The following is a 27,515-nucleotide window of genomic DNA, read 5'->3' on the forward strand; positions in this document are numbered from 1 at the left end:
CTTCTTTAAAGTTTTATAATCTAATTATAAACAAATAAAATACTTTGATAATACATATATTTAAACATTTTACTCTGGATAATACTACAGCTATTGATAAGATTATATTGTATTACAAATAAAAATAATAAAAAATTTCACATAGCAATTAAATAATACTTCTTTTGTATTAATTGATAAAATTACCGATAAATATAATTTATACTCATAAACATTCTGGTCAACTTTTTGCATTTTAAAATGATTCATTGAGTTTAACAAATGAAGTATAATTTATCATTATTTTTCATATATATCACCTACTTTCCTAATTGTGTATTCGAGTGTGAAAAACATTTCGTGTGTTCATCTGGACAATTAATAATTTGGGGAAAATACACGAAGTTAAAATGGAAAAAACATTTTTTTTCGATATTTGGTAATATGCATTATTAGCAGTTCTGACATAATAATCTACATTTTACTCAAAATTTTCTAAAAAAAATCTAATTAGAGATGTATTAATTGAAAGAATTAAACGTTATTTATTTATATAATATGTCATAACGTTCATACTGACGCCATAAAATTATGGAAGCATTTTATCGGAAAATGTTATTCACATTTCATCATCTTCGTTAGATAAAAATGTTTACTTTCAGAAAGACCATAGTCATTCATTAACGTGATCTTTTCTTTCGTCTGACAAAAATTGTTGGTAACAATAATGTATAGTTTAATATAACTTTATTTAATGAGTTTATACAAGTAGTTCAATTATTCTTGATAAGAAACTTATTGATATTAAAATAAAAAAAAAAACATTTTTTTGAGAAATAAGTTGGAAAGTTTCGAACCTCAGCAAACACACGCAAAACCTATTATTTTTTCTTCAAGATAAAAGTAAATTTGATTAAAACAAAAATTGTTACGGCTGTTTTTTTAATTCACCCACCTAAGTATATATAAGTATATCACATGAATGATTATCATCGATTCTATGATAATATATTTACTATTACCTAAAATGGATAACTTCTTTTTAAACTGTATATATTATATCATTGCATATATTTATTTTTATTACTCATGCGGGGAAAGTACTATCTTTTCGGTCGCTATTGAGGTCGGAAAGACGCTGTTTGCCTACTTTACAATAACAACACGCGTTTTGAGTAAAATAAATGTCAATTTGAGTGCGAAAAGTTCACTTGTCGCACCTAAATTATACTTACCACACGAAAATTGACGATAAAAAGAACACAATCAAAGTGTCAATATTGTAGGCGATAAGATTAATATTTAGTTCTTCATTTATTTTATTTCCTGTTTGAATACGCTATAGCTCGCTTCGTTCGTGAGCTCAACTTCGCTCTCGTGAGCAATCATCAAAAAATTTCCAAAATTTAAATATCTCGTTCTCAAATTGTTCAAACATAACAATTAATTTAAACGGTAGTAAAACTAATTAAAAAATGTTGTTTAATTTGTACTTGATTGTTCGCAATTTGTATTAATGTGTTGTATTGATGTGTTGTATTAATGTATTGTATTAGTGTTTGATTGTTAAAAAAATAAATTTACTTAAATTTTTTTAACTTTTTCAGTATTGTTTTGTGGAGAGGGGGGGCTTCGCCTCCCCGACCCCCGCCGGGGCTCTGCCCCTGGACCCCAATTATGTACCAAATATGTCCCCGCATTCGTAATAAAAAATAGTATATGCAACTAGTGCGAAGTTGTCGATTGCTCACTCGAGCGAATGAGCTCTCGTGGGCAATTGACAACTTTCTGCACTAGTTGCATAATATACTATTTACATATTTTATACAGAATACAAATATACATTGGTTTACTCTATGCACATGATAACAGAATACAAAATATAGAAAATAAAGAAAAAAAGAAAAAATATGTTGAAATTGAATATCGGTAAAATATTTTATTTAATTTGTTATTTCATCTGTATGTGCGGTTGTTTGATTTCTTCTATCAACGTGACTTTCTCTTATCTCAAGCAATACTTGAATTTCCTGTTTACAAAAGATCGTAATTTTAAAGACATTTTAAGAGGTAGCAATAAAAACTTAAGATAAAATTCAGTTTCAGCATGCGACATACTTTCAACGTCTTTCCTTTTGTCTCGGGTACGTAGAACATCGAATAGAAAATAGAACAGACCATTATACTCGCGTACATCCAGAAGACGTATTGCTCCGTCATTAGATTCACCAATGGTTGAAAAGTTTTACTAGAGATGAAAGCAAAACATGCTGATACAAAACTGCCGATAAAACCTGCTATGGTTTTTAGTGTTATTGGAAAAAGTTCGCCAAGTAGTGTACTCGGTACAGGAACTAAACCAATGCAAAACATCGAGAACATTATTAGAGAAAATATTGGCAATGGTTGAATGACATCAGAATCGTAACCAGATTTTAATAAATAAAAATGTATTCCTAGCAAGATCATACTGATTGCTACGCTGGCACTCGATATTATTAAAAGAAATTTTCTTCCACAACGATCGATAGTGTATATACTTATCCAGCCAGAAATTATAGCTGAAATTAAATATTCAAAAATAAACATATTTTTTTTCTTTTTCTTTCAAATCGATTGATGAAAAAGAAGACATAATTAGACAGGTACCGCTTATGCTAACGATTATCGCTACGGTTGGCGGTGATATAAATGTGACTTTGGCATTGCGAACAATAATTTCCATATAAAAAATAAGTGAATTGAGTCCACTGAATTGCATAAAAAAGAATAGTAAAATAATGATAAGAAAAGCATGTCGATTTTTTGGTTCTGCCATTAATTTGAATCTTTCTCGAAAAGTTACGACTTCCGATTCTTTGATAAACATCTCGACAGCGTTCATTTCATCCATTATGTCTGATTTTCTATGATAAAAACGAATAGACTGTGCCGCATTCTCCATGGAATTACGTCGTATCAAGTAGTATGGTGATTTGGGTAGACATGGGAACGTTAGAACGTAAACCGAAGTCACCAGGAGGCTAATGACACCAAACCACTTGCTCGACATCTGGGGACCCATTATGTTTCCAATCAGAGTGCCAATGGGTAGACCATTAATTACTAGACCGACTAAGGCACCACGGATATGTGCTGCTGATATTTCACCAATGAACATCGGGAAACAACTAAAGAACATACCCAAGGACGTACCTGTTATTAATGCAGAAGATACATATATATATTGTATATATATATAGAATTGTCAGGTTGTTTTGAAGAGTTTTTATTAATGGTATTTTCATTTTGAAACATATTTCTAATTAATATTTTATCAATATGTGATTAAAGAATAATAAAATATTAACATATAATACTGTGTAAACTTTTAACATAAACGCAATTCAATCCATCTTATAAATATGATAAATTATTATTTATACTGATAACAGTATTTTACTGTTATCTATATTATAATAAATATTTTTTCTGTTGAAAAAAATTAATATTTATTTACTCATAGAAAATTGACAGATGTAAAATTAAATAACTCTGTGATTCAATTACGTTTCTATTGTAAATACTGTTACCATTTATTTTACAAAATACTAGCATATAAAAATATTTTTCAAAATAAATATCCGTTAACAAATATATTTTTTTACCTGCAAAAATTCTGAAAAGGTAAAGCCAAGTGGTCGATGTTGCACATATTACGCAAATCCAACTGATTATCAATGGCAATGCTGAAAGTACTAGAGATATTTTACTACCAAGAAATTCCGCAGCTAGTGAACCACAAACTGCACCGAGTAGTCGACCCAATGGTAACAATGAAGCCACCCAAGATGCTTCGGTCTCAGTTATTGAAATGCTCGATTCCTTGCTAGTGAATTTGGCCAAGTACGGAGATGTCCAGCCAGCTACCAGACCTAAGCTCATGGCCAGTATGGTCACTGCGATGGGATTTGACATTTCTCGGTATCGAAGTTGTTAATGTGCTAACGACAGACTTGCCGACACATTTTCAATGAATTCAATTGATTTTAACTAACCGGTGAAACTTGCCAACCACTGAGGCCACAAATCAAATGCACTCACCACTCTTCTTCGCAACATTTTCTAATTTATGATATTTTCCTTTGTTTACATCATTTTATTAAATATATGTATATATATTACAGATTTTCGATTACTATCCATATTGTCATATGTCGCATTTATACGCTTACGTACGTATATCGATAATCAATATTAATAATCTCGTTAATCGTTTGTTTTATTTTTGCTGTTTTTTGTTTTTCTTCACAGTTGGCCGTGTTTTTTTAATCGTAGATATTTTTTTAAACGGGTGTAAAATTATTTACGAATGCTTTTTCCTTGGAAATATTATTTATAAAAATACCTTAATTTGCGTGTTCATTAATTTTTACAAACTTTTATTATTTTTATTTAATACAGATGCAATTTTTACTGTTAATTACAAGGATTAAAATTTATATACGTATTTAAAAATCTATCTAAATAAATTTGCGATTTAATTATAATAGAAAATATATTTATTTTGATATCTTTTTATTAAAATAGATTATAGCTATATTAATTTTATTAAATAAATAAATATAAACATTTTTCTCGCGATACTTTACTTAAGAATATTCAATTCTAGAATTTTAGCTTTTCTGTATTTTTCTATTGAAAGAGGAAGTTAATTTTCTGTTTCAATCAATTCACTTCGTATTGCCGAAGAGAAATGTTTACATTATATATAAGTCGTGTCTTTTCATTCTCTACTATACTCTATCTGATTCTTCTTATTCAAATATCTAACGTGTATCATCCAAGTTGCAAGAATCATAACTGTACAAATAATATTTCCAACTATGCGAATGATTTTATTTCGTTTCACGAAAACAAAAAAGAAAGAAAAAAAACATGAAATTAAAAAACAAAAAATGCAAATTAAATATTACAAAGAATAAATTTTTTCAGTTATCTAATTTTGTTTTCCTTACTATCGGTTGATACGGAGAGGAGACTGGTCAGAGGGTTGAAAAAGTTTCGCGAAAGGAAAACATTTATCGGCTATGGTTGAAATTAGTGATAATTTATCAGTGATAAATGAACGTCTATCAGTCGTAGGCATCCAATGGTTGTACTCGATAATAAGCATGCCTCGTCAAATTCAATTATACGATTCCCGAGGGTATGTAACCCAATTTGCACGTCATCAAGTCGACGATGAAACTAGTTCGAAGACCTCGGGTGTAAACTGACCACGTATATCAAATATTGAAGTTTCAGGATTGCGCAGGATTGTCCCGAGGGATAGCGAATAACCGTTCAAAGTTCGCTGAGAGATTGAAAGACTATATACACATATGTGTATGTGTACTTACGTTTATGCGTATTCGTACGTGTACGTATACGCGTGTCTATAACAGTATTAGTATGCATATGAGTACGTGTACTTGTGTGTACGTGCATGTGTTTAGATGTATATGGTATATATATGTGTGTGAGTATGTATTTGAGAGAGAAAAAGAAATAATGTGCGAGTACAAAGACTTTTCGTCTGTATTTTTCTATCGATAAAGTCACGTTGCACTTTGTAGTATTTTTTTAGTTCTCTGAATTTTTGTCCATTTATTTTTGAATTTTCATCTTATTTATTTAGATTTATACGTGTTGAATTGTAGCCGTACTTGAAGAGGAGTGTTCCCAACGTAAGACAAGTTTGTGATGGAATTAAACGATAAAGGATGAAATAAAAATTCTCACGATCGTTTCGTAGAAACTCGTTCGCTCTAAGAAATGGATGATGTAAAAAGCTTTTTTTCTTCCGGACTTTGCACTGGTATCACTCGTCTTATCACTTTCTTCTCACGGGAAAGTGTTCTTAAAAAATAGGGAAAAATACGAAAGGAAAATAATGTATAAGTCTTTTTTTATTTGTATAAGTGTGTACACTCGTATATATTGATAAAATCGTTATTATTTATTTGTGATATTCTAATTATTTTGCAATTAAATCGAAATTTAATTTAATATAATGAATCGTTAAAAAGAGCAAGAGGAATTATCGAGAGATATTTTTTTTTTATAGATAGTAATTGTTTTTATTTATTTATTCAGTAATTTGTAAAATAAATGATTAATCTAAAAGTTATTTATTTATACTGGATGCACATATTGATATTTTATTATTACTCTAGCAACAGTGGATACAGAAAGTATTCGTACATCGATTAATTTGAAATAAAATGTTTTGAAATTGTAGTTTATTAACTATTTTATATAGAGAGTTAAATTATTATATAATAATTTATATACACATAGACGTATAATTATTATAATTTTATTATATTTACAATTTTTATATTAAAATCGATTTACTGATCTATTATATTACAGTGATTAAAGACAATAGACATATTAATAGATATATAATATAAGTATATACTTAAGCGTGTGATCTTAAAGTTACATTGCAATATAGAGTCGTTAGAATGAAATATGAAATGCGAGGGAAAAGGAAAGTACTCTTACAATATTTTAACTCAAAAATATTACCTATAAAATTCGATAGTGATCTTCTTCCTCTTAGATCTATGAACATGATAGAAGAAGAAGAAAAAGAAGAAAAAGAAGAAAAAGAAGGAGAAAGAAGATAGTACTCTCGAATCTTCAAAGAATTATTTTCCTTTAGAGAACGATAAAATATATTCTTGAGGATGTTAAGTGCTAAAAAATGACGAAACGCTAACGTTCAACGATGGTTACTTTTCCATTTTATTTTATTATTATTACTATTATAATATTCTTTTTTATCTAATTTTTTTTCCTTTCTTTTTCATTTTTTTTTCTATTTACGTTTTATCGTACTCATCTTCTGAAAACGACGAACAGAATGTATATCAGGTAAGTATATAAGAGTAATACGAGTTGTTGAGTGTAGTGGACAGTTTCATTTCGTCTCCTAAAACATAAATTATAAATGAAGTGAGAGAGAGAAGGAAAAAAGAAAAAGTGAGACAGGATGATTGTGGTTACAGAGACGGATTAAAATCGATGGTGAGATAAGATAGAATAAGACATGGATATACTTCTTACTTTTCTCTCTCCAAATTTTCTTTCTGTCCTTTCTCTTTTTCACTATTTTCTAGTCTACTTTTCTCTTTCGTCTAAAATATGCGTTTCTACAAGATTTTCTTCGATAAAATGGTAAATTCATCTATCAGAAGTCTCGCTTGTTCTCGCGAGTCTTTTTCAAATATTCGAATGCTCTCTTTTTCTCCCTTTTTGTTTTTAATTTTTTCTTTTTAATTTTAAACGTAAAACGAGCATCTTCTCATCTTTCATATTTGAGGAATTATTTAAACGCGTATAATATATCCTTTATTCATTACATCGTCGGATGGAAAATGTATTTACAAAAAAATCTTAATTATAGGAATATCGATGAAGATTGTTCTGCCGTGATTAATGGTTTCAAATGTTTAATCTAGAATCGTTTGTAGTTCGAGAGGAGATATTTTCCCTCGGGCCGGAATCGTTGAATTTTCTTAGGATTCTTCGGATTAAGAAATAAAACAAAAAAAAAGATAAGGGAAAGAGAAAAGAGATAGATAAAAATAAGAAAAAACATTATGGTATTCTCATGAGATATTATAGAAATAGAGATAAACTCGATTGAATGAGAAATAACTGTAATTAAGATGAAGTAACAATCATTTGTATGCAAGAAATAACTTGATATCTAATAAGTAAGATAAGTGTTTTTTCTTTTTTATTATCTCTTGATAACTTATTTTTCACTTATCCTACGTGTAAATATTTGTTAAGAATCTTTAAAGTAATTTTTGATATTTATTTCGATGATATTTTTTTTAAAAGAATCATTCAGTTTTATTTCTTTTATATTCATTTTAAGCTATTAATTTTTTTTTATATAAAAATCAAATTCCGAAAAACTTGGTGTTAAAATAATTATTAGAAAATTAAATTTGAATGGTGAATAGTCGAAAAATCGGTATTTTATTTTTTTTACATATACTATAATTGGTTAAATAAAATTTCATGTAAAAATATTCGTAGAATTTGAATGAACCGGCTCGATAAAAAAGCGCCCTACTATTGACGGTAATTAGTACAGAGTTTGCATCACAGATGGCACACAAAAAAGCATTTCTTGCTTTAGAAATAATTGAGACTTCTAATTGGTTGATTTTCGTGTATTTAAAGATTGTATTTCAAATATCTTCGAAAAGTTATCTGTTTGACTTCAGTTTATAAATTTGCTCATGAATTGTTTAAATAATGTTTCATATTTTGTGGATATTCTTTATAAATTTTCATAAAAAATGTTTCAAGAAGATTTAAGGAAAAATTTATGGAATCTTGATCGAGATGATGAATGTTAAAAATTGTAAAAGTAAGGTATCAAATTTTCTAAAATTTCTTTTTTTACTTACATGATTTTTATTGAATACATATTTAATAAAATTAATTGTATCGTACTTTTGATGAGATTTATTTTAATCAATTTTGGATAGATATATTTTGTTCGATTATCTAATGAAATAATTGAAGATTGTCATTTATTACACCGATGAATACAAAAACTGAGAATATTTATAAAAATAAAATATCAACATATACCCTGTATCAATACATAACTAAAAATGGTACCTTTATTACAAATATTTACTAAAAAAATTGCAATTATTTATCATGAAAATATTATTTGATCATTCATTTGAACAAAATATTGACAAAATAAATACAACTATAAATTTCAGTTGTTTTTTCTTTCTATCTTCGATATGAACATGTAGAATGTTTTATTTATATACAGGTATCCCTCCAACAACACGGTTTCTCCTAACACGGTTCCGCTATAACACGATTCATAATTGCGGGAACCCCCCTACAACACGATATCATATTTTCATTCCACTGAAAAAACGTTCTCGGTTGAATTAATTGAGCAGTGAAAACGAAGAAATAAATTAAATTAAAGTTGCGTTAAATTAAGATAATATTTTTTGTTTTGTATTGTTCATACATTTATATTTTTAATAAAAATTAAGTTGCTTATTAAAAAAAAATATATATTTGTTTTTTAAAGGTTTTCGGATCGTAACCCCCCTTTTTGCATTGGCTTTGGGTCTCAAACAACACGGTTTCAAATAACACGGCATTTTCTAGGAACTTATCTACCGTGTTGTTGGAGGGAAACCTGTATATAATTTGTATTTACTCTGTTTCAATATCGATTTCGTTTGAACGAAACGAAGAACGATCAATAGAAAAAGAAAAAAAAAGTTATTGAAAAAGGTATAGATGGATACACAGCATGGATACTAGTTACGAGAGGACACAAATATCCGAACAGAAGCTTACCAAACGTTGTGTGTCATTAAATCGTGAGAAACTTTTCGAACGAACGTCGTGAAATTTGGCCATGAGTTTACAGGGACGGACGTAATCTGGACTGACTCGTTAGAACTTGTTCCGGTACTGTTTCGTTCTATGTAATTCCCCAGTCCGAGTTGGGCTCGGTCATTTTCTCATTCGCGAATTACGTAACTTCTATATATGTATATATAGTATATGTCATAATATATATATATATATATATACACATAGACTATTCACAAATCACGCATGGAATGAAATATATATGTCAACGCTAAATCCTTTTTTTTTCTCTTTTGTTTTTTACTTTTCCTTCAACAATACGATTCATGCTGCTGTTCGAAGAAAAATAAAAATAATAATATTGTTTACATTGTATTAAGCAGCACGATGATGATCGGTACTAGGTGTGATAAAAATTCTAATTACGAATGAAATTATATTTAAAATAATCAAAGTTTATTCGAGTAATATAAGATTTTTATGTGTGTTAAATGATTTGAATAATTATCATCATGAACGTTACCAATACCATTGGAATATATTTATAGATATATCAAAGTTAGTTCGTTTATCTATTTCGAGTTACTACTGCTTTCTAGAATCGAAATTCGAATAGAAATACTTTAGAGTAGTAATCCGACTGACACGATGAAATACAACATAACTCGAAAATAGCTTACATTATTTGTTATAGTGGTTATTCGAGTATCAAAAGCGAGTCGATCAAATGTTAAAGATAAATAGGGAGAAAGAGAAAATATTAAACAATATAATTGACCAGAATTTTAATCAATACTTTAATTTCATTTAATGTTTGTTTATGTGCAATTATTTAGATTTAAATTAATCAATGATGTAATTGATATTAGCATTTTGTTTAAAATTTTTATTTAATTTAATAACACACTGTTTATATACAAGGTTTCTCTAAATAAATTAATAAATAGTGTGCACTTGACCAGCATTTTATTCAAAACTTAAATTTAATTTTATTTCTGTTTATATATAAGGTTTCTGCATTTAAATTAATAAAAAAATGTTTAGTTAACTAGCATTTTATCTAAAAATATTCAATTTAATTGAATATCTGTATTTAAATTTGCCAAAATACCTGATATTTTATTGAGTACATTTAAACAAATATTTGAAATAAAAATGTAAATTGTTATGTTCTGTTAACTAAATGTGATATTATTATATTGCAGTTATTTCACATAGAGTACTCAACTTTTTTTCGAATAATAAGAATTTTATTTAAACGAAAATTAATATTTACATGCAAACATCAGTTCTAGAAAATATTAATAGGATTTCAACTAGTATACCTACGGTGAAACTTTTCATTAATATTTCAACGAATTAAGGTACTTTAAAATCTAACTTCTAATGATATCTCATAACGAGTGAATTAATTAATTAATTTTTTTTTTATTTTTTCTTCCTTTGATTATTTTTATTCGTACAATTTAGAAATTGCATTCCTTTCTTTTCTTTTTTTTTAGTTTACATTGTTTATCTTTCAATCGATTTGAATTCGTATGAAAAGAAAAAGGCAAGAAAAACGAAAAATAAAAAAAGAAAATGATAGATCATTGAAGAAAGTTATGCGAGTTTCTTTTTATAATCAAATTTTTCAAACTTTTCGTACTTTTGGTAATAATTATTCATTCTACTTACTTGTCGACACACTTATCACCTTTCTCTGTGGATAAAACTCGGCATGAAGCCAAACGAGAGAAGAGTATCTTTGAATGAAAAAGAAGAAGCATCGAGACTCGTTTTATTCGGTCGTTTAGCAAAAGCGTGAACGAGCCTGACGTTGATCGAATGCGAATACTGATTTAGAGATTTGCATGTATAACATATTCGAACTTCTCGTAACTTTAGTTGGTATAGGGTTCATTATAGGATCGTTTCTGCTTTAATCTGAATTTCTAGACTGTCAGGTTCTACGTATCCTTATTCTTCTTTATTTCCTATATTTATCATTCTCATTATTATTTTCATATTTATGTAAGATATGATTTTAATTTAAAAGTTTGGTAAAATTAATCATCTCTATAATATTCATTGGTAATACTGTATATAATTAGATAAATTAATTATTTAATTAATAATAGGATTATTCTTACAAACTTTCATTGTCAATTTTAAATAATTGATATTAGGTAGTTCGGCCAGTCGTTTCGTTTTTTGCTGATGCAATAATGGCATTAGTTGATGCAAACCGACAAATAGCAACACATGAGATCGATGAGAGGTTAAATTTATCAAATTCAACTATTTATGACCACTTGAAAGGTTTAACCTCGAAGCAAATATTATCTTCATTTTTACAAAAGAATAACGAAACGACTCTCCGAACCACCTAATATTTGCTTGTAAAGCAAAGCTTTATAATTCTTTAACAAGGAAACCTATTTTAGCATATTAAGTTATTAAATTTTTAAATTGATATATATATTTTATTACGGAAAAACATTTCATCGTTTGAGAAAGATATAATTTTACTTGAATGATGAAAGATTGATCTCACAAGAGTATTTCCATTTACAAGAGATTATTTTTTATTTTAAATGATATTTGGTTATATTATTGATCAATCATTTAAATCAAACAAATTATTTTATATATATTCTAACTATTTATTTAACAAAATATTGATTAAAAAATAATTAATAATATCGACAAAATTATGTTTTGCATAAATTAAAATTAATATTTAAAAAGAACTAATATAGAATATTTTCAATCTTTTAAATAAATGTTCATTATCTAATAATAAACTAATTATAAGAAACAAGATACAACTTAATTTGTGAGAATAATTTTTTTCTTTTTTTAATAAAATAACGTAAACACAAATTTTCTAAAAAAAATAAAAGACAAAAAAAACTGTAGATCAAAATAAATGCAAGGTGAAGAAAACTTGGAAAGTTTTCGTAAGAGAGAAGCTTGCAGGTATACAAGATGAGGAGAGTGGAGGGAAGGGAAAGGAAAGGAGGTAGAAAGGGACACGGGGTGAGTCGACGTGGTAGTGGGGGTAAGGCTTTGGGGGTGGTAAAGGGGCGATTCCGTGGCAGTCGGCAAACCGAAGCCGCTCTGTACGGGCGTCATAGTATTCGCGCTATTCCGCGATGCATTTTCTTCTTAATCATCTCTTTTCGCGAGAAAGATGAAAGGGACAAGTAATAATCAAAAATGTTCATTTTTAATCTGAGCCAAGAAGAAGAATCAACTACGACGTTTTTTTGTTTTTTTTTTTTAATTTCTTTCCTTTTTTTTAACTTATCATTTGTCTTCTAAAATATCAAGACAAGAAAAACAAAACAAAAAAAAACATTCGAGTGAATCCTGACTTTTAATATATATATATATTTATTTTGTTTTTGTATTTTTTTGCAATAATTTCTTATTTGTGTTGTTGTTGTTGTTCTTTTCTGTACTTATATTATTTGTAGTTAACCTAACGTAAGAAGTAATAAATCAGTAGAATAGGAAAGATAATAGAAAATTTATGGTGTGAGATAATTATATTCGTATATTAAATAAATGAAAAAGATCTAGGGATAATACATATACATATAAATATAATGAAAATTGTATTCATATATTCATATATTTAAATATACGAAGAAAAGTCTCGTGATAATAAAAAAGATTATAATGAGAAAGAAAGAAGGATTAATAGAGAGAGCTAAAAGAAAACAAAAAGACAAAAAATTATATTATCTAAATTATAATTATAATTAATTTCAAAGGATGTCGTGAAAGTAATTTGATTTAACTTGATCGTCGTGCATGCGTGTATGTGTTAGTTATCAAAGTGTACCAAGGAAAGAGACATGTGAATGAACGTCAACTGATCGATGCTTTCGAAAAGTTAGCGAGAGAAATAAATAAATAAATAAGAAAGAAAGAAATAAAGTGACCCTTCGTGCTAGTTGTCGTTGCCCTTGTCGTCATCTTGCGTGATAAAATAAAAAGAGAGAGAGAGACAGAGGAGGGGGGGATTAAGAGTGTATAATATGATGCGGAATGGAAAAGGGAAAGGGAACGTGGGAAAAGGGACTGGGAAGGTGATATCCTACATTAAACGCTTTTAATCATTAACTTCGTCGGGTTGAGAGCTAAAAGCTCCCACCAGGAATTACGGTATAAAATAGTTTCCCTGAAAAGCTGAATTCGAGTTACTAGGGAGAAAGAGAAAAAGGTAGAAAAAGCAAACGTGTGGGAGAGAGAGTGAGAAAAAGATAGAGAAAAGAAAAGATAAATACAATACTTCGATACGTGTTACACACGATGAACCATTGTAGCTTTCGGCGTGAAAAGTTTCTTCGTTTTCTCTCACGTTAGTATGATATCGCGAATAGGTATTTTCTCTATATACACATAAACACATATGTTATATACATGTATAATATAATTATATAGATATTATGTAACGATAGAAACGGATAATAATTAACGGACTTGAAATAATTAGGGAACATTTTCAAACCCTTCAACGTTTAATAATTATTTCATCGAGCTTACTCTCCTCTAATTACTTACTTAACACACAATTATCATATTTCTTTTCTTTTCTTTCCTTTGCTTTTTTTTTAAATATTTTATTTCTTCTTTCAATTATAAATCGTAGTTACATATAAATAGTCGTTTCGTTTTTCTCTATTCGTTAAATTTTGCTTCGATAGATCGATTAATTATTACGAGACGAATCGACATAACGTTATTTATTATTAGTTATGATAGAAAAAAAAAACAAAAATAATTCGTCGATCACGTGTTAAATAATGCAGTTATGTGAACGTCTTTATTTCTTTCCTTTCTTTCTGGCTGTTTGCGTCACTAACTTTATCTAGTGGAAACCGTTTTACCAATACTTATGATGAAAAATTCATGTCAAGGAACGAGAGATTGCGAGAGAGGATAGAAATTTTCAAATTTTCCTTCCTATTTTTTATTAATAGCAAAATTTAACGTCAACGCGTATAATATAACACCTGGCGCATTAATAATTACCCTTTTTTAATTCGACTTTACAAATTCCAGTAATCTTTGACCCAGATTTAAAATAAAAATAAAAAGGAAATATAAATTAAATCGATTATGTATATTTAAAGTATAACAAATTTTCTCTATCCAACGCCACGATCACATTTACGTTTTGTATCTTTATTACTGTTAACACCTGGCACATTAATTATTCTCTTTTTAACCTTGATTTTAAATTATAATACTTCTCGAGATAATATATATAAATTTCGTACAAATGAATCATAAAAAATATATTAAATTAAATCTATTGACATAGACAAAAATAAAATTTTAATCTCAATGTTGTAATATTATCGGCTTATTCGTAAACGTGTTTATAATTAGATAAATAGAATCGCACTATATGTATCATACAGAACAAATTGAAATAATAATTGAAACTAGAACGAGCATGAGTCGTTCATAATTACGAGATTTCCTCGAATTCAATGATCATAATCCTTATGATCGTTGACATTTTAAACATACGTTGAACATAAAACATTTCGAGATGTCATTTGCAACAATGACAATGATTAATAACATTCATCATAGTTTACAAAACGATCTTGATCGTTTCATACATTGTTATTCTTCTTGTTAGTCGTAATTAATGCAAACGATTACTATATATATATATATATATATATATATATATATCTTCCTATCTCTTTTTATCTCCAATTCATTCGTTCACTCATGCTTTCTCTTTAGGTTTATCGATTTTTCTAGGATAAAAAACGAACCGTTTCGTTAACTCACAAATTTGCTGATCGGAGCACGATCGAGATAACGTTAGTTTCGTTCGTTCATTCGTTCATTCGTTACTTGGTTCGTTCGTTCATTCGTTCATTCATTCGTTCATTCGTACATTCGTTGCCTCGAAAATTTGAGTTAGGTAGAAGGAATGCTGACGTTTTAAAAAGCCACGTCCTTTGGAAATCCATTGATAAGCGCGTGCAAATCGATCGCGTGCCAAGTGCAGTTTCGACTGCCACGTGTACGATTCCCTCTTTTTCTCTTTCTCTTTCTCTTTCTCTTTCTCTTCCTCCCTTTCTCTCTTTGATGCCAGTAGCATCTATGCGATGCTTTCCCGTCGACCGCATCCGTTTCTCACAAACGAATGTTTCGTTCGTTTTTTTCGGAAATAGAAATTTTTTCGTGGAATTTTTTATTCTCTTCGTAGATCTCTTGGAATTTTTATTTCGTCTTTTCTTCTTCTATTTTTTTTTGCTTTTTGTTTTCTTGTTTGTTTTTATTATCACTCACAATCAAACCAGAATATAAGATTTTAGAATAAATATATTTATTTATTTTTAATCTTTGTATAAATACAATTTGTGTATCACGTCTAATCGTTATTTAAATAAAATAAATTAAATATCAACGTGTTCTATTTTTTTTTGCCTTCTCTCTCTCTCTCTCTCTCTCTCTCTCTCTCTCTTTATCTCTTTTTTTTTTGCTTTTGCTATTGCGTTTGTGTTTTCTTGTCGATCACATTAATTTTTATTCGCGTAAACGTTTAATTTATTATTATTCTTTTTGTTTTCATATAAAAATTCTTATCTACAATTTTCATTTTTTTTTTCCAAGTTTTTTTTTTTAAATAGTTTCTGTTCTTTTTTATTTTGCTAGTCAAAAATTGGAAGATAATAAGATATATTTTGTTCTTTTTTTCATTTTTTATATAATATGCATTAAATAATATGCATTACATATCCACGTATTTTCTCTCTCTTTCTTTTTTTTTTTTTTTTTAATACCAGCATCGATGCGATGTTTTCTTGTCGAGTGCACATTCGTTTCTCAACACGAACGAATGTTTCGTTCAATTTTTGATATAGAAATTCTTTCCTACGTTTTCAATTCTTTACGTAAATCCAAGAGGGAAATGTCTCTTTTAAAATTTTCTCCGTCTTATTCTTCTCAACGAAATAGAATAACAATGATAAATGAAAGATAATGTTAGAAAAAAAAGAAAATTTATAAAACATAAATTTTTCTATCTTTTTAACAATCGTTAAATCAAATAAAATACATCGAAAATTGGAAAGCATCGATTAATAGAAAATAGAATCTCATTTATTTAAAAATAAAAAAAGAAAAGAAAAACACAACGAAATGATATTATAATTTATCTTATTTTTTCAATAATTAAATTTATAAAATAAATTAACGAAAAATAAATGATCAATCTGATTATTAGTTATCAAAACCATTTATTTATTTATTACAAAAGAACAAAATTTTTTGTTTGTCTAAACTATATAGAATTAAACAGTGTGAATAAATGAACGAATAAAAATAAAAAAATTAATAAAAGAGACATGAAAAATTGAAGAAGAAGAAAACCTTGGTTTTCAAATGTTTCCAAAAGAAAATATTTATCTTAAAAACGAAATCTCGTTACCGAAAACTACGAAAGAAGACAGACAGTAAAACTAAAAGAAGAAAAGAGAAAAAGAAATAGAAATAGAAAGAGAAAGAGAAAGGGATAAAGATAGAAATAGGGTGATAGTGGAGAGATCCAGTTGGGGAGATCCATCTGGAAGTAGTGGAAGCATCGAAGTAGAAGGATTGGAACGATATCCGGACGATATCGGAATCGATAACTGTTCTCGAATCTTCGTTTCTAAAAGAAGAAGAGGAGGAGGAGGAGGTACGACTTTAGTGCAATTTCTCTTCGGTTATCTACGTCATCGTCATTCGTTGCAAACGTTGATCTTTTCTAAGAAAGATAGCTAAAAGCATAGAAATCCTAGTTTAGCTAGGTCGTGTTGTTGATTGTATTGGTACTGGTGATATTACTATCAGGGATGAAAACTGTATGGCCCCACATCAATCGAAGATTTTCCATTCGTGTGTAATATTTATGTTATATGTGTGTGAGTTAGAATCAAGTAGATAGATCTTTCAAAGTATTCAATAGATCTGTCGAATTTCGTTCGGTTTATCTCGAATATTCGAGTTTTATCGAGATAGGAAGTGAAATAAAGTAAAGTCAGTTGAGTTTAGTTTTGTTAAGTAAGACAATGTGTTTTAGATTTAACGGAAATAATAGACAAAAGTGTATTGAGATATTTACGGAAATAGGATAGTTTCTGGTAAAAATAAAAGATGATAGAATGAACGCAAGAAGAAGAAGAGACAAAGAGTTGTCCTTTCTCATTTATCCTAACTTTCATCATTTTCTTTACGTTATCATAAATAAGATTCGTCTGTGAAAACACATGCCATCTAAAATTGTCTAGTGTATATGTTTGTTTATCAGTGTACGTACAAGAAACGTGAAGTTATACCTATATACGTTTCTTGTTGTGTTTATTATTCCCCGATTTTGTTTATATCAATATGAATTCTTGTCTTACGTGAAAGTTATAACAACTAACCAACGAACTAATGTGTTCAGTGTATATCAGAGTTAGTTCAAAAACATAGGAAGAGGATAAAAGTGAAGAAGAGAAATAAAGATTAAAGGAGAAACGTTGTGCTGTGTACGAGCATTCTCCAGGATAAATTGTTAATTAACAAACATGTATGCGCATGTTCACGGTGACAACGGCATGTGCTGTTACGTGTCACCAGTTCTTCTCGAGCGTTACCGTAAGTTTATGCTGTTTTATTTATTACATTTGCTATTTTATTATTATTAATTATTTGTTTACATATCATTCATTATTTTATTACATTTATCCTAATATGATCTATAAATGTATTTTTATTTTTCAAGAAATTATATTTAAATATAGATACACATATATTTTTTCCTATTATAATAATGAGTTATTAAATATGTTGAATTATCCAATAAATCCGTCGGCAGATTTTTTTTCTGTGTAAATAACATGGCAAAAACCGTACGAACTTATTGGACAACGTTCTTAATCAATATTGTTCGAAAATGTTTGCATTATTTATGTAACCTGAAACCAACAACATGTATTAATATTTAAATACGAATTAATAATGAATTACGAATTTTCGAAGATATAAAAAGAAAGATCATATAAAGGAATGTATATGTCATACATATGTGACCTCAAAGTCACGTATGTACATAAAAAATTAAAAAACTGTTAATTTTTCCCTTTTAAATTAAGAAAAATTGCAGCGGGTTCGGCAAGGTTTTTATATTATATTATTTAAATACAATGTTTCAATATTACTTTATTTTTACTCTACAAATGATATAACATTTATACTTAATAATGGAACTTTCTCTTAATACGTCCGCGCTCATCGATTGATCTTTTTCGACTAAATACTATATCCCGGATACGCTTCATATCCCTCTTTTGTCTTAACCTGTTAGTCATCATTATTCTTTGGGCGCGCATATTTGAATCTTACATTAAGGCTAGATGAAATTGTGGATTACTTTCTATTCTCTTTTTTAACAGAAATAAAAAAAAGAATATGAATAGCAAAAGCATGCCGAAATATATTCATTTCTATTTGTTCAGTATTTATCAAAATATTTTATCGGTAAATATGAATATATATTCTCATAGGTATAAATAATAATTTGTTAATTATTTATAATGTAGTTAAATATTGATTCAAGTTACATCCCGACCAACTGTTATTGTATTAATCTGTATAATACTGACCACTTATATTACATATTGATATTTTACTATTTAAATACTTACAATTCATTTAATATATTATGTTTACCCAATGAATAGAAATCTCGTTATGTAAAACATTGAATAATTATATTCAAATATATAAATTCGTTAAACATGATCTATATACACATATATACATATTTACATAAGTAAATATCCAGCTTTTAACTTAATCAATTCGTATTTATTCGACATTTCGTTTAATCTATTTTCGAATAATCGACGTACGAACGGTTAACCTTCATTCTACGATCTATCAAAAAGAAATGAAAAAAGGAAACAAAAAAACGTGGGTGGTTAAGGAAAGAGAGGAAGACAGAGAGAGAGAGAGAGAGAGAGAGAGAAGGGGGTGTGAGGAGGTGGTGGTTGAGGAGAAAAATTTGAACGTTGATTAGCGAACGATCGAAAGTCATTCTGAATGGAGGTAAAATTGGTTAGTTAGGATGACGGTTTTGCTGGTTGTATCGTTTCGGTGTAGATAGGACGTTCGTTAAAGCTTGTTCTTAGGGTGGCCTCTGATCATCGAGAACAAGAGCTTCACTACAAGCCGAACTAACGCGTGGGATTATCGTGGTTTCGCGTTACGGTCTGACAGTACCACCTACCACCTACCACCTACCACCTACCACCTACCACCTACCACCTACCACCTACCACCTACCACCTACCACCTACCACCTACCACCTACCACCTACCACCTACTACCTACCACCTACCACCTACCACCTACCACCTTCTACTACCTTCCTACTCTTTCACCTCTCTGTACAAGAGAGATTGGTACGTTGGTTGGTGAACTACACACAACCTGGTATGCCTCCTGCTGGGTCATTCCAACTGTCGTGGACAGAAAAGAGATTAATTAGTTACCGTTAAAACACGTTTCGCAATCCTCTGGAGAATTTACTCTCTCACTCTTTCTCTTTCTTTCTTTCTCTTTCTCTCTCTCTGTCTCTCACGCTATTTTTCTAATTTTTTTTCTCACGTTTTAGTTTTTTTTTTACTTTCTGTTACTCTTTCTAAGTCGATTTATTTATGTTGGTATTCCTTTTAACGTTGATTTCGTTCTTTTGTTTGTTTGAAAACTTAGAATTATTTATTTTTTTTGTTTAATTTATTTAATTCATTCTATTTAATATGCGTACGATGCAGTGATTTATAAATGGTTGTTTAAAATTAAAGTTGTTCTAGGTTAAGTATCAGAGTACTCGGTTAGGTACGTGAGTTTAATTAAATATATTCAGGTTTCTTTTGTTTATACGAATAGTTTAATTCGTAGTATTTTTAATCAATAAATATTTTTATTTTTTTGTCTTATTTTTCAATCGTTGAAAAACAATAGTAAAGTAAATGACTTGTATTTTTTCATTTTTTTGGGAGGAAGGGTGTGTCTTTTTGAATATTAGAGAACTCAAATAGTATTCAAGTAATATTCTGTATTTCAAGATAGAATTAGGTATACTTCGGTTCTTAGATACCTAAATTATCCAAGTTGTCAGTAATTGCCCTAGTTTAGTTAGAAATTTTGTTTCTCCTAAGTTACGGAATATTTTTCTTATGGTAAATTGCGTTCAAATAGAATTGGAATCATAATCGATAAATAATTCCATTATGCGTTTCATTATGCGAGAAATCGCTCGTAAATAGAATTTGATTCCTACAAATAAAAAATTTCTTTAAATGGTGTGTTTGAAATCACAAAAATCTGTAAATTCAATAGAACATTTTATTCGTTTGTATTTTTTGTTTTGTTTTTAATTATACAAAAATTTACACGCGTAAAAGTGGAATTGGAAACGTATTCGATAAAAATCCTTTTTACGCGGGTTCGCTGAAATCTCGAAAATCCATAGATATACTTACAATACATAACAAATTTAATTTTGTCCTAATTTTTGGATATTATATAAAATCGCGTGATAATGGAATTGGTGGTAGTATTGTAATCGATAATAACCCATTTTAAACACGTATGGAAAATAGCTTGAAAAAAAAAGTTTACCAGTCGAGTTACAAATTGTATTTGTAAATAAATATTATATTATACAAAAAAAAATCGTACGTAATTGAAATGCGAATAGATAAAAATTTCGTTGTTTTCAAACGTGTCGGAAAGCTCGAAAAGCTGTAGGTTAAAATTAGAGGAATCCGTTCGAGTTTTACTTGTGAGATGAAAGTGGTTCGGTTCGTTGGAAAAAGAACGATTGGAAGATCATTGCCAGAAAATGGTTTGTAAGGAAAGAAAAAGAGAATCAGAGAAATAGAAAGAGAAAGATAAAAAGAAAAAAGAAAAAGAGAAAGAAAACCGTTAGTGGAATTACTTGGCAGTAGAAGAGTACCACGTTCGTGAACAACAGAACGGTCTTTTTCTACTTGGCAAGCACTTGTCCTCTTCTTCCGTGAAATAAAACGTCTAACATAAGAGCATATCACGCTAACAGACCGTACCTAGACGGCAAAGAGAATGTAAAAGATTTTTCAAAAAGCTTATCGTGTCCAATTTTCTTATAATTCATTATAATAATATTCTCTATCCTTTTTTTTGTTTTCTCTTTCTCTCTCTCTTTATTTTTTATAATATCTTATAATATAATAATAATGATGATTATTATTTTGAATTCAAGAATAAATATTCGTAATGTATTATTATATTATAAATTTGAGAGAAATTATATATATTTTACAACGCTTATATCAATTAATTCGAAAAAAAGAAATATTATATTTTATTATAATTTAAAGATGAATAATTAGAACGCTAGTTTATGGTATATATGTTATGCATGTTGCATACGATATTGAATTACTCAAGGTACTAAACGTCATAGTTCATTAGAATAATAATTCTCTGTATCCATATCATAATTTAATTCCTATCCATAAAATTTAATAGCAGTTATACAAGCTAACATAATTTTTCATATATTTTTAATAACAAATGTGCTTAAAGTTATATATTCATTTGGATATTCGAAAAAAAACCAATTCCAAATTTGGAATATGTATTTCTCAGAATTCGTCGATCGGTGAAAATGAAACGATTTTTATTTTTACTCAAAGTAACATGTACTGAGTGCCTAAAAAAAAGAGAGGGGGAAAAAATAAAAGAATCGAAAAATATCGAAAAACCAAAAATATTTAGCCGGCAGCGAATGACGAACTATTTTTTTTTTCCTTTTTTTTTTTCGTCGATGGTGGATACTCTCCAGTTGGAAACAATCTATTTGAAAAAAAAATCAAATAGCTTATTGGAATTAAACAAAAAATTCGTGTAGTTGATTACTGTCGATATTTATAATTTTTAATTTTTCATAATATTTCAATTATAATTTTTAATAAAACTTTTATTATGGGAATAATAAACATTGCCAATAAAAATAATTAATATGATTTAACAAATTTGTCATTAAGCGTATTAAATGTACATGTATGCTTAAGAAATGATCCATTAAAAATATTATTAATATAAATAATAAAACGTTTGAAATAACAATTCTTAGTAATTAACATATATATATATATATATATATATATATATATATATATATAATATAATGTTGCCATATGTAGTTTGATAAATTTGCTTAAAAATTGATACATTAGATTAGTTTATCCTGTATATAGTTAAAAAAATTTGTGAATCAATTTTATAATAATAATCTTATCGAGAATAATAAATGCCAACATTTGTATGAACGAACATATACGTATCTTTATATGTATCTACAAACGTGTATTAAATAAATATTACGCAGGACAAATATTACGTATTTATTCGATTTGATATATAAAATAAAAAGTGACTATACGTACGAGAAGTCGTTTGAATGAATCAAAAAAAATGTTCGTGCTTGTAGTGAGAACGAAACGAGGATTAAGTTCATTAAATTATAACTGCTTCGATAGTGTCTTTGTTACCTATACGACGTGAGTGAGGTGCGTCAGGGGTTGCGAGTAAAAAAAAAGTGGGATAAATTGGAGAGGATGTGTTGCACACGCAAACTGTATATGTGGATGATGGTAGAGGTATATATTAGTGAATGCAATACTACACTCTCACTGGGAAAGTGAACCTTCATGTAGGATAAATGGATAAAGGATGGATATAGGACACGTGTGTGTAATAGTGAGAAAACGAGATTGATAGAAAAATTGTGTGTGCGTGTGTGTGTGTGTGTGTGTGTGTGTAAGAGAGAGAGTGAGAGAGAAAGAGACATAAATAAATGGATGGATGAAACGAGATGGAAAGAGAGAAGAAAGAGTCAGTGAGTACCTATTGGAAAATCATATTTTAATTTCAACTTCTTCGACGAGACCATTTCCATCGTTTCAAAGTCAATTTCCACGATTTCTACTCGTTCTTCCTCTCTCTCTCTCTCTCTCTGTCTCTCTCTGTCTCTCTGTCGTTTTAACTCTTTTTGTCTTTTGTCACGTTAATGAGAGAGTAACACGTTCAAATTTTTTTTTCTTCTTTCCTTTTCTCTCTTATTCAGTGTATCGATAAAAGCAGGAAGCATTAGAGTAACGATCGAAACCAAGAGACAGAAAAAGAAAGAGAAAGAGAGAAATAGAGAGAGAGAAAGAAAGTGAGAGAAAAAGTGTCAGGTTGGATATTGAGAAAATTAATGTAACTTTGAAGAGGCTTAAACGTAGTTTAAGTTCAGTTACGCATATGCCTTCGTTGAAAGCGATCATAATTTAGGGAGCTCAGGCTGGTTATCACCTCTGTTACTAGTTCCTTTAAAGCGAAAGGATATGACGATAAAGGAAACGTTACACCCGTTATTTTCGTCGTTCATTAGCGCGCGTGCTGCTGACACAGTTCGTATGCAATAATTAAAGGGTGTCTCCCTTGTGTTCGTCTAATTAAAGCGAGCTAATTACCAGCTGAATTATGGGACTTACATAACACAACGGGTCTCTCGCACCTCAGAAAAACACCTTCTTCTTCTTATTATTATTATTTTTTCTCATCACCTTCTCCTCCCCCCTCCTTCTCTTCTTCCTTTTTTTTTATCTTCATTTTTATCTTATAATTATAATTTTTTTTCCATTCTTATATCTTTTTCTTTGTTTATAATTATTTTTGACAATATTATTGTTAATATTATTATTATTATTATTATTATTATTATTATTATTATTATTATTATTATTATTATTATTATTGGACTGAAATTTTAACCACTTGACCTAGACGCTAACTTCACGGTGGCGGTGCCTTGCGCTAACCAGCGCTACAGTGTCCCATTCTCACACTTTGCTTCGAAGCGCTTCGGTAATACCAAGATTTTGACATGTTTAAAATCTTTTTTGCTTCAGGACCAAGTGCATATTATTTTTAGACATCTAAAGTACACTTTAAGCTTCAAAAAAAATCGATTTTTTGAAAATTTTAGACTGGTGATACCCCTCAAGCAGCGCCTCAGCGTGTTGGTAGGACGTATAGTATACGTCGCTTTCAGTTTTGGGACAGAAACATCACGACGTATGGTATACGTCATAATAGGTCATAGCTGGTTAAGCTAGTTAGTATTTTTTCTTTTCTTTTTTTTTAACGTTTCATCGTTATTTTTTATATAAATTTATTTATACTGATTGTAAAGAAGAATTTTAATATATACTGATCATTCATTTTTTTTTGCTTTTACAAAATATTGAACAAATAAACAGAAATGTTGTTATTATTTTTTGTTTATAAAAACTTGAAAATGATGCACATGTGCTTAAATCAAATGAAAACTCATCTAAAATCTGTTTTATTATTTCAGTATTGTCGTTTTGGAATACATTAGCTGCTACTATGCTCTTTTTTGGTTTATATAAATTGTTTAATTGTCCTGTAATTATTGAGAATTACAGTCTTTTGAAGTTTTATATATGTGTTAGTTACAAACTGGTACTGTGGTTAATATTTTTTTTTGTAGATGTTATAAATTAGTTATTTATTTCATAAGAATTGTATTTCTACATTTTCTTTGCTATTATGTTTTTTAAAATTGTACGCATTTGACATTATAATACAAATTTTATAATAATTTATTATTTTGTTATAATTATGTGATAAAAATATTGTAATAATTTTATTTAACTTATCTGTCAGGATAATATGCAATTTATTATCGGGTATTGTTTTGTTAGGACAATATACTTTATCAATATCTAATTCACGAGTTATATTTTGTAAAAATTGTTGCGAGGATTGTATTTTTAGTGGAGTTTTGGTGTTTGCATTATAAAATTATTATTATAAAATTATTGTTTTCACTACTACTGTTTCAAAAGCAATATTAAAACTTTATCGTTGTATACAATTGAAAAGATCCAATTAGATATGGTATGACAATTATTTTTTTCATACATTTAAATAAAAAAATAATCTTTTATTATATTTTATTTGTTTTTTTTTTTTTTAGTTGTTTACGACGAATTTTTATTGATTGTCGAGAAACGCTTATACTTTCATATTAGACGATGTGAAAGAAGGGATAAAAAATGTGGTATTCGAACGGTGCCAAATAGGGTGTCGATATTTTGAAAAAGCTATCCTGTTTGTTACGGGGTTAGTATTAAAATCTACATGTGTATTTATGTATACGTATAAACCTAGAAAATATTATTAATTTTTTTGAGGGTGGCAGATTACTAAAAAATTTGTTACGAGTTATTTATTAAAATTTTTAAACGTCGTTTTACTTCTTCTTTTTTTTTTTGTTTATCAACAACTAATTGAATTTTTATTCCATACAATCTTTACCATTGTATTTATTCTCTTTCTTTCGTTTTTTTTTCTTTATTCATATGCATAGAAAGATAAAAAAATGCAATAACCGTAATATTCGTGTGAGCAAAGTGGCAAGTTTAAGTAAAATGAATTATTATTATTATTATTTTACAATGACTAATCCTTTAGTTTATCGTTCAACGAGCCATACAGAGACTACGTTGAATAACGTAACTTTCTCTCCCTCTTTCTCTTTCTCTTTCTCTTTCTTTATGTCTTATGAGTTTCTGAAGAGATTAAACAGTTGAAACTTGAAATAATTCGTCGAGGTGTGTTTTCGAGTGTACACTCGTAAAATAATAATACGACGGTTGTGTATGATAGAAAATTTTCAAGCGTAATTACGATTTAAAGTAATTTGGGTAATGAAAAAAAAGAAAAAAAAAATTAAATAAAAAAATAAGCGCAAAGCGAATGAAAAAAAGAATGAGAAAAAGAAAGAAAATAATAAAGAGTATATCATGGAGGTTATTAAATGGACGAAAAAAAAACAAATAGAAAATAAAAAATAAAAAATGAAAAATATAAAAAATAAAAAATTCCTTTCGACTTGAACGTGGTGGTCGAGTAGAAAAGTGGTAGTAAATGGGAAAACGTCAAAGAAACTTCGACGTTCGTAAACATCGTGAAAGAAGAAGAAGAAGAAGAAGAAGCAAGCATTCTCCTTGGTCGTATCCGTTGCATTTTCTACGACACGATAAAGAACATTCGCTCTTCTACTTACAATCTAACATAAGAGAGAAAGGTATACGAAGAAACGAGTTTTCTTCCTTTTTCTTATCCTTTTTCCTTCCTTCGATCTCTCCAAACGTTCGAGGAATCCTTCTTGGAGTCGAGTGGAGTGAACTCATATCCGGGAGTATACTAATGGTGATTACATAGCACTTTTATTTATTTGATCAGCATTATTGTTTAAATATACGATCCAATTTATGAGCATATTTTGTTCGTTATTACTAATAGGTTATTGGCTTTGATATTTCAGTAATAAATTTTATCATCGATTGTTTTTATTAATTTTTTTTCTTAATTAGGGTTAAATAATAAATAAAATAAGTTTGTAAAATGAAACAATTATAAGATAATATTTATAATTATAATTGTAATTAAATAAAATGGAGAAACATACAGTTTCTAAGTTAAAGTTTAGTGTCACGATTCATGAGGTGCGTTAGAGTTACATCAGGATTACATATTAATATTAATATTCTATTATAAATATAATATTAATAATTTATTTAAGTATTGAAAATTTTTTCTTATTAATGTCTGTAACTTTAATAAAGTAATTTTACTAATTCAATAAATAGTAACCATCATATATTTATCTTACTTTGAACAACCTTCTAACTTTCATAAAGATTTCAAAAAATTTATTAAATAGAATTAAATATATAATAAAGATATATACGTTTGATAAAATTGCATTAAATGCGAAAGTATTTTCTTTATTTAAAAAGAAAAAAATAAATAAAATTATAACATATTTTATCGTGGAAAAAGATAGTAAAGAAAGCCACGTTATAAGCTTTTTCACAATTTTAATCGAGTGCTTTTATGAAGTAAAGAAAAAATATAAAATAAAAGAAAAGAAACACGTTACGTAGAAAATATTTCTCTCGTTCGTTATACATGGGTAAATGTATATACATATATATATTTTTTATTTCTTTCT

General features: G+C 28.3%; 2 protein-coding genes and 1 long non-coding RNA gene across 3 annotated transcripts in view; 1 reads left to right on the plus strand and 2 right to left on the minus strand.

Annotated features, from left to right (window-relative positions):
- The window catches only part of LOC149030442 (uncharacterized), a 194,043-nt gene that overhangs the window by 72,893 nt on the left and 93,635 nt on the right, over positions 1-27,515 (plus strand). The window lies entirely within an intron of this gene.
- On the minus strand, positions 1,703-4,171 carry LOC149030443 (facilitated trehalose transporter Tret1-like). The gene is made up of 3 exons (XM_089179146.1): positions 3,627-4,171; positions 2,629-3,174; positions 1,703-2,540 (listed from the first exon to the last, which is right to left on the minus strand). Exons 1-3 carry the CDS (start codon positions 3,934-3,936, stop codon positions 2,032-2,034), a joined length of 1,365 nt encoding a protein of 454 aa, XP_089035272.1. The 5' UTR covers positions 3,937-4,171; the 3' UTR covers positions 1,703-2,031.
- LOC149030444 (uncharacterized) lies at positions 6,730-9,491 on the minus strand. The gene is made up of 2 exons (XR_016178797.1): positions 9,367-9,491; positions 6,730-6,940 (listed from the first exon to the last, which is right to left on the minus strand). It is a non-coding gene; the product is annotated as an uncharacterized LOC149030444 (long non-coding RNA).

Source organism: Polistes dominula, unplaced genomic scaffold (genome assembly GCF_049000335.1).
Source record: "Polistes dominula isolate Pdom_NZ unplaced genomic scaffold, Pdom_raw_medaka contig_37, whole genome shotgun sequence".
Lineage (NCBI taxonomy): Eukaryota > Metazoa > Arthropoda > Insecta > Hymenoptera > Vespidae > Polistes > Polistes dominula.

Bases quoted from the DNA above. Each gene is read 5' to 3' on its own strand.
- LOC149030443 (XM_089179146.1), bottom strand. From the start codon at position 3,936: ATGTCAAATCCCATCGCAGTGACCATACTGGCCATGAGCTTAGGTCTG. The intron at 3,175-3,626 runs GTAAAAAAATAT...CATTAATAACAG, and splicing joins CCTTTTCAGAATTTTTGCAG to GTACGTCCTTGGGTATGTTC. The intron at 2,541-2,628 runs GTACCTGTCTAA...ATTTAATTTCAG, and splicing joins GATAATCGTTAGCATAAGCG to CTATAATTTCTGGCTGGATA.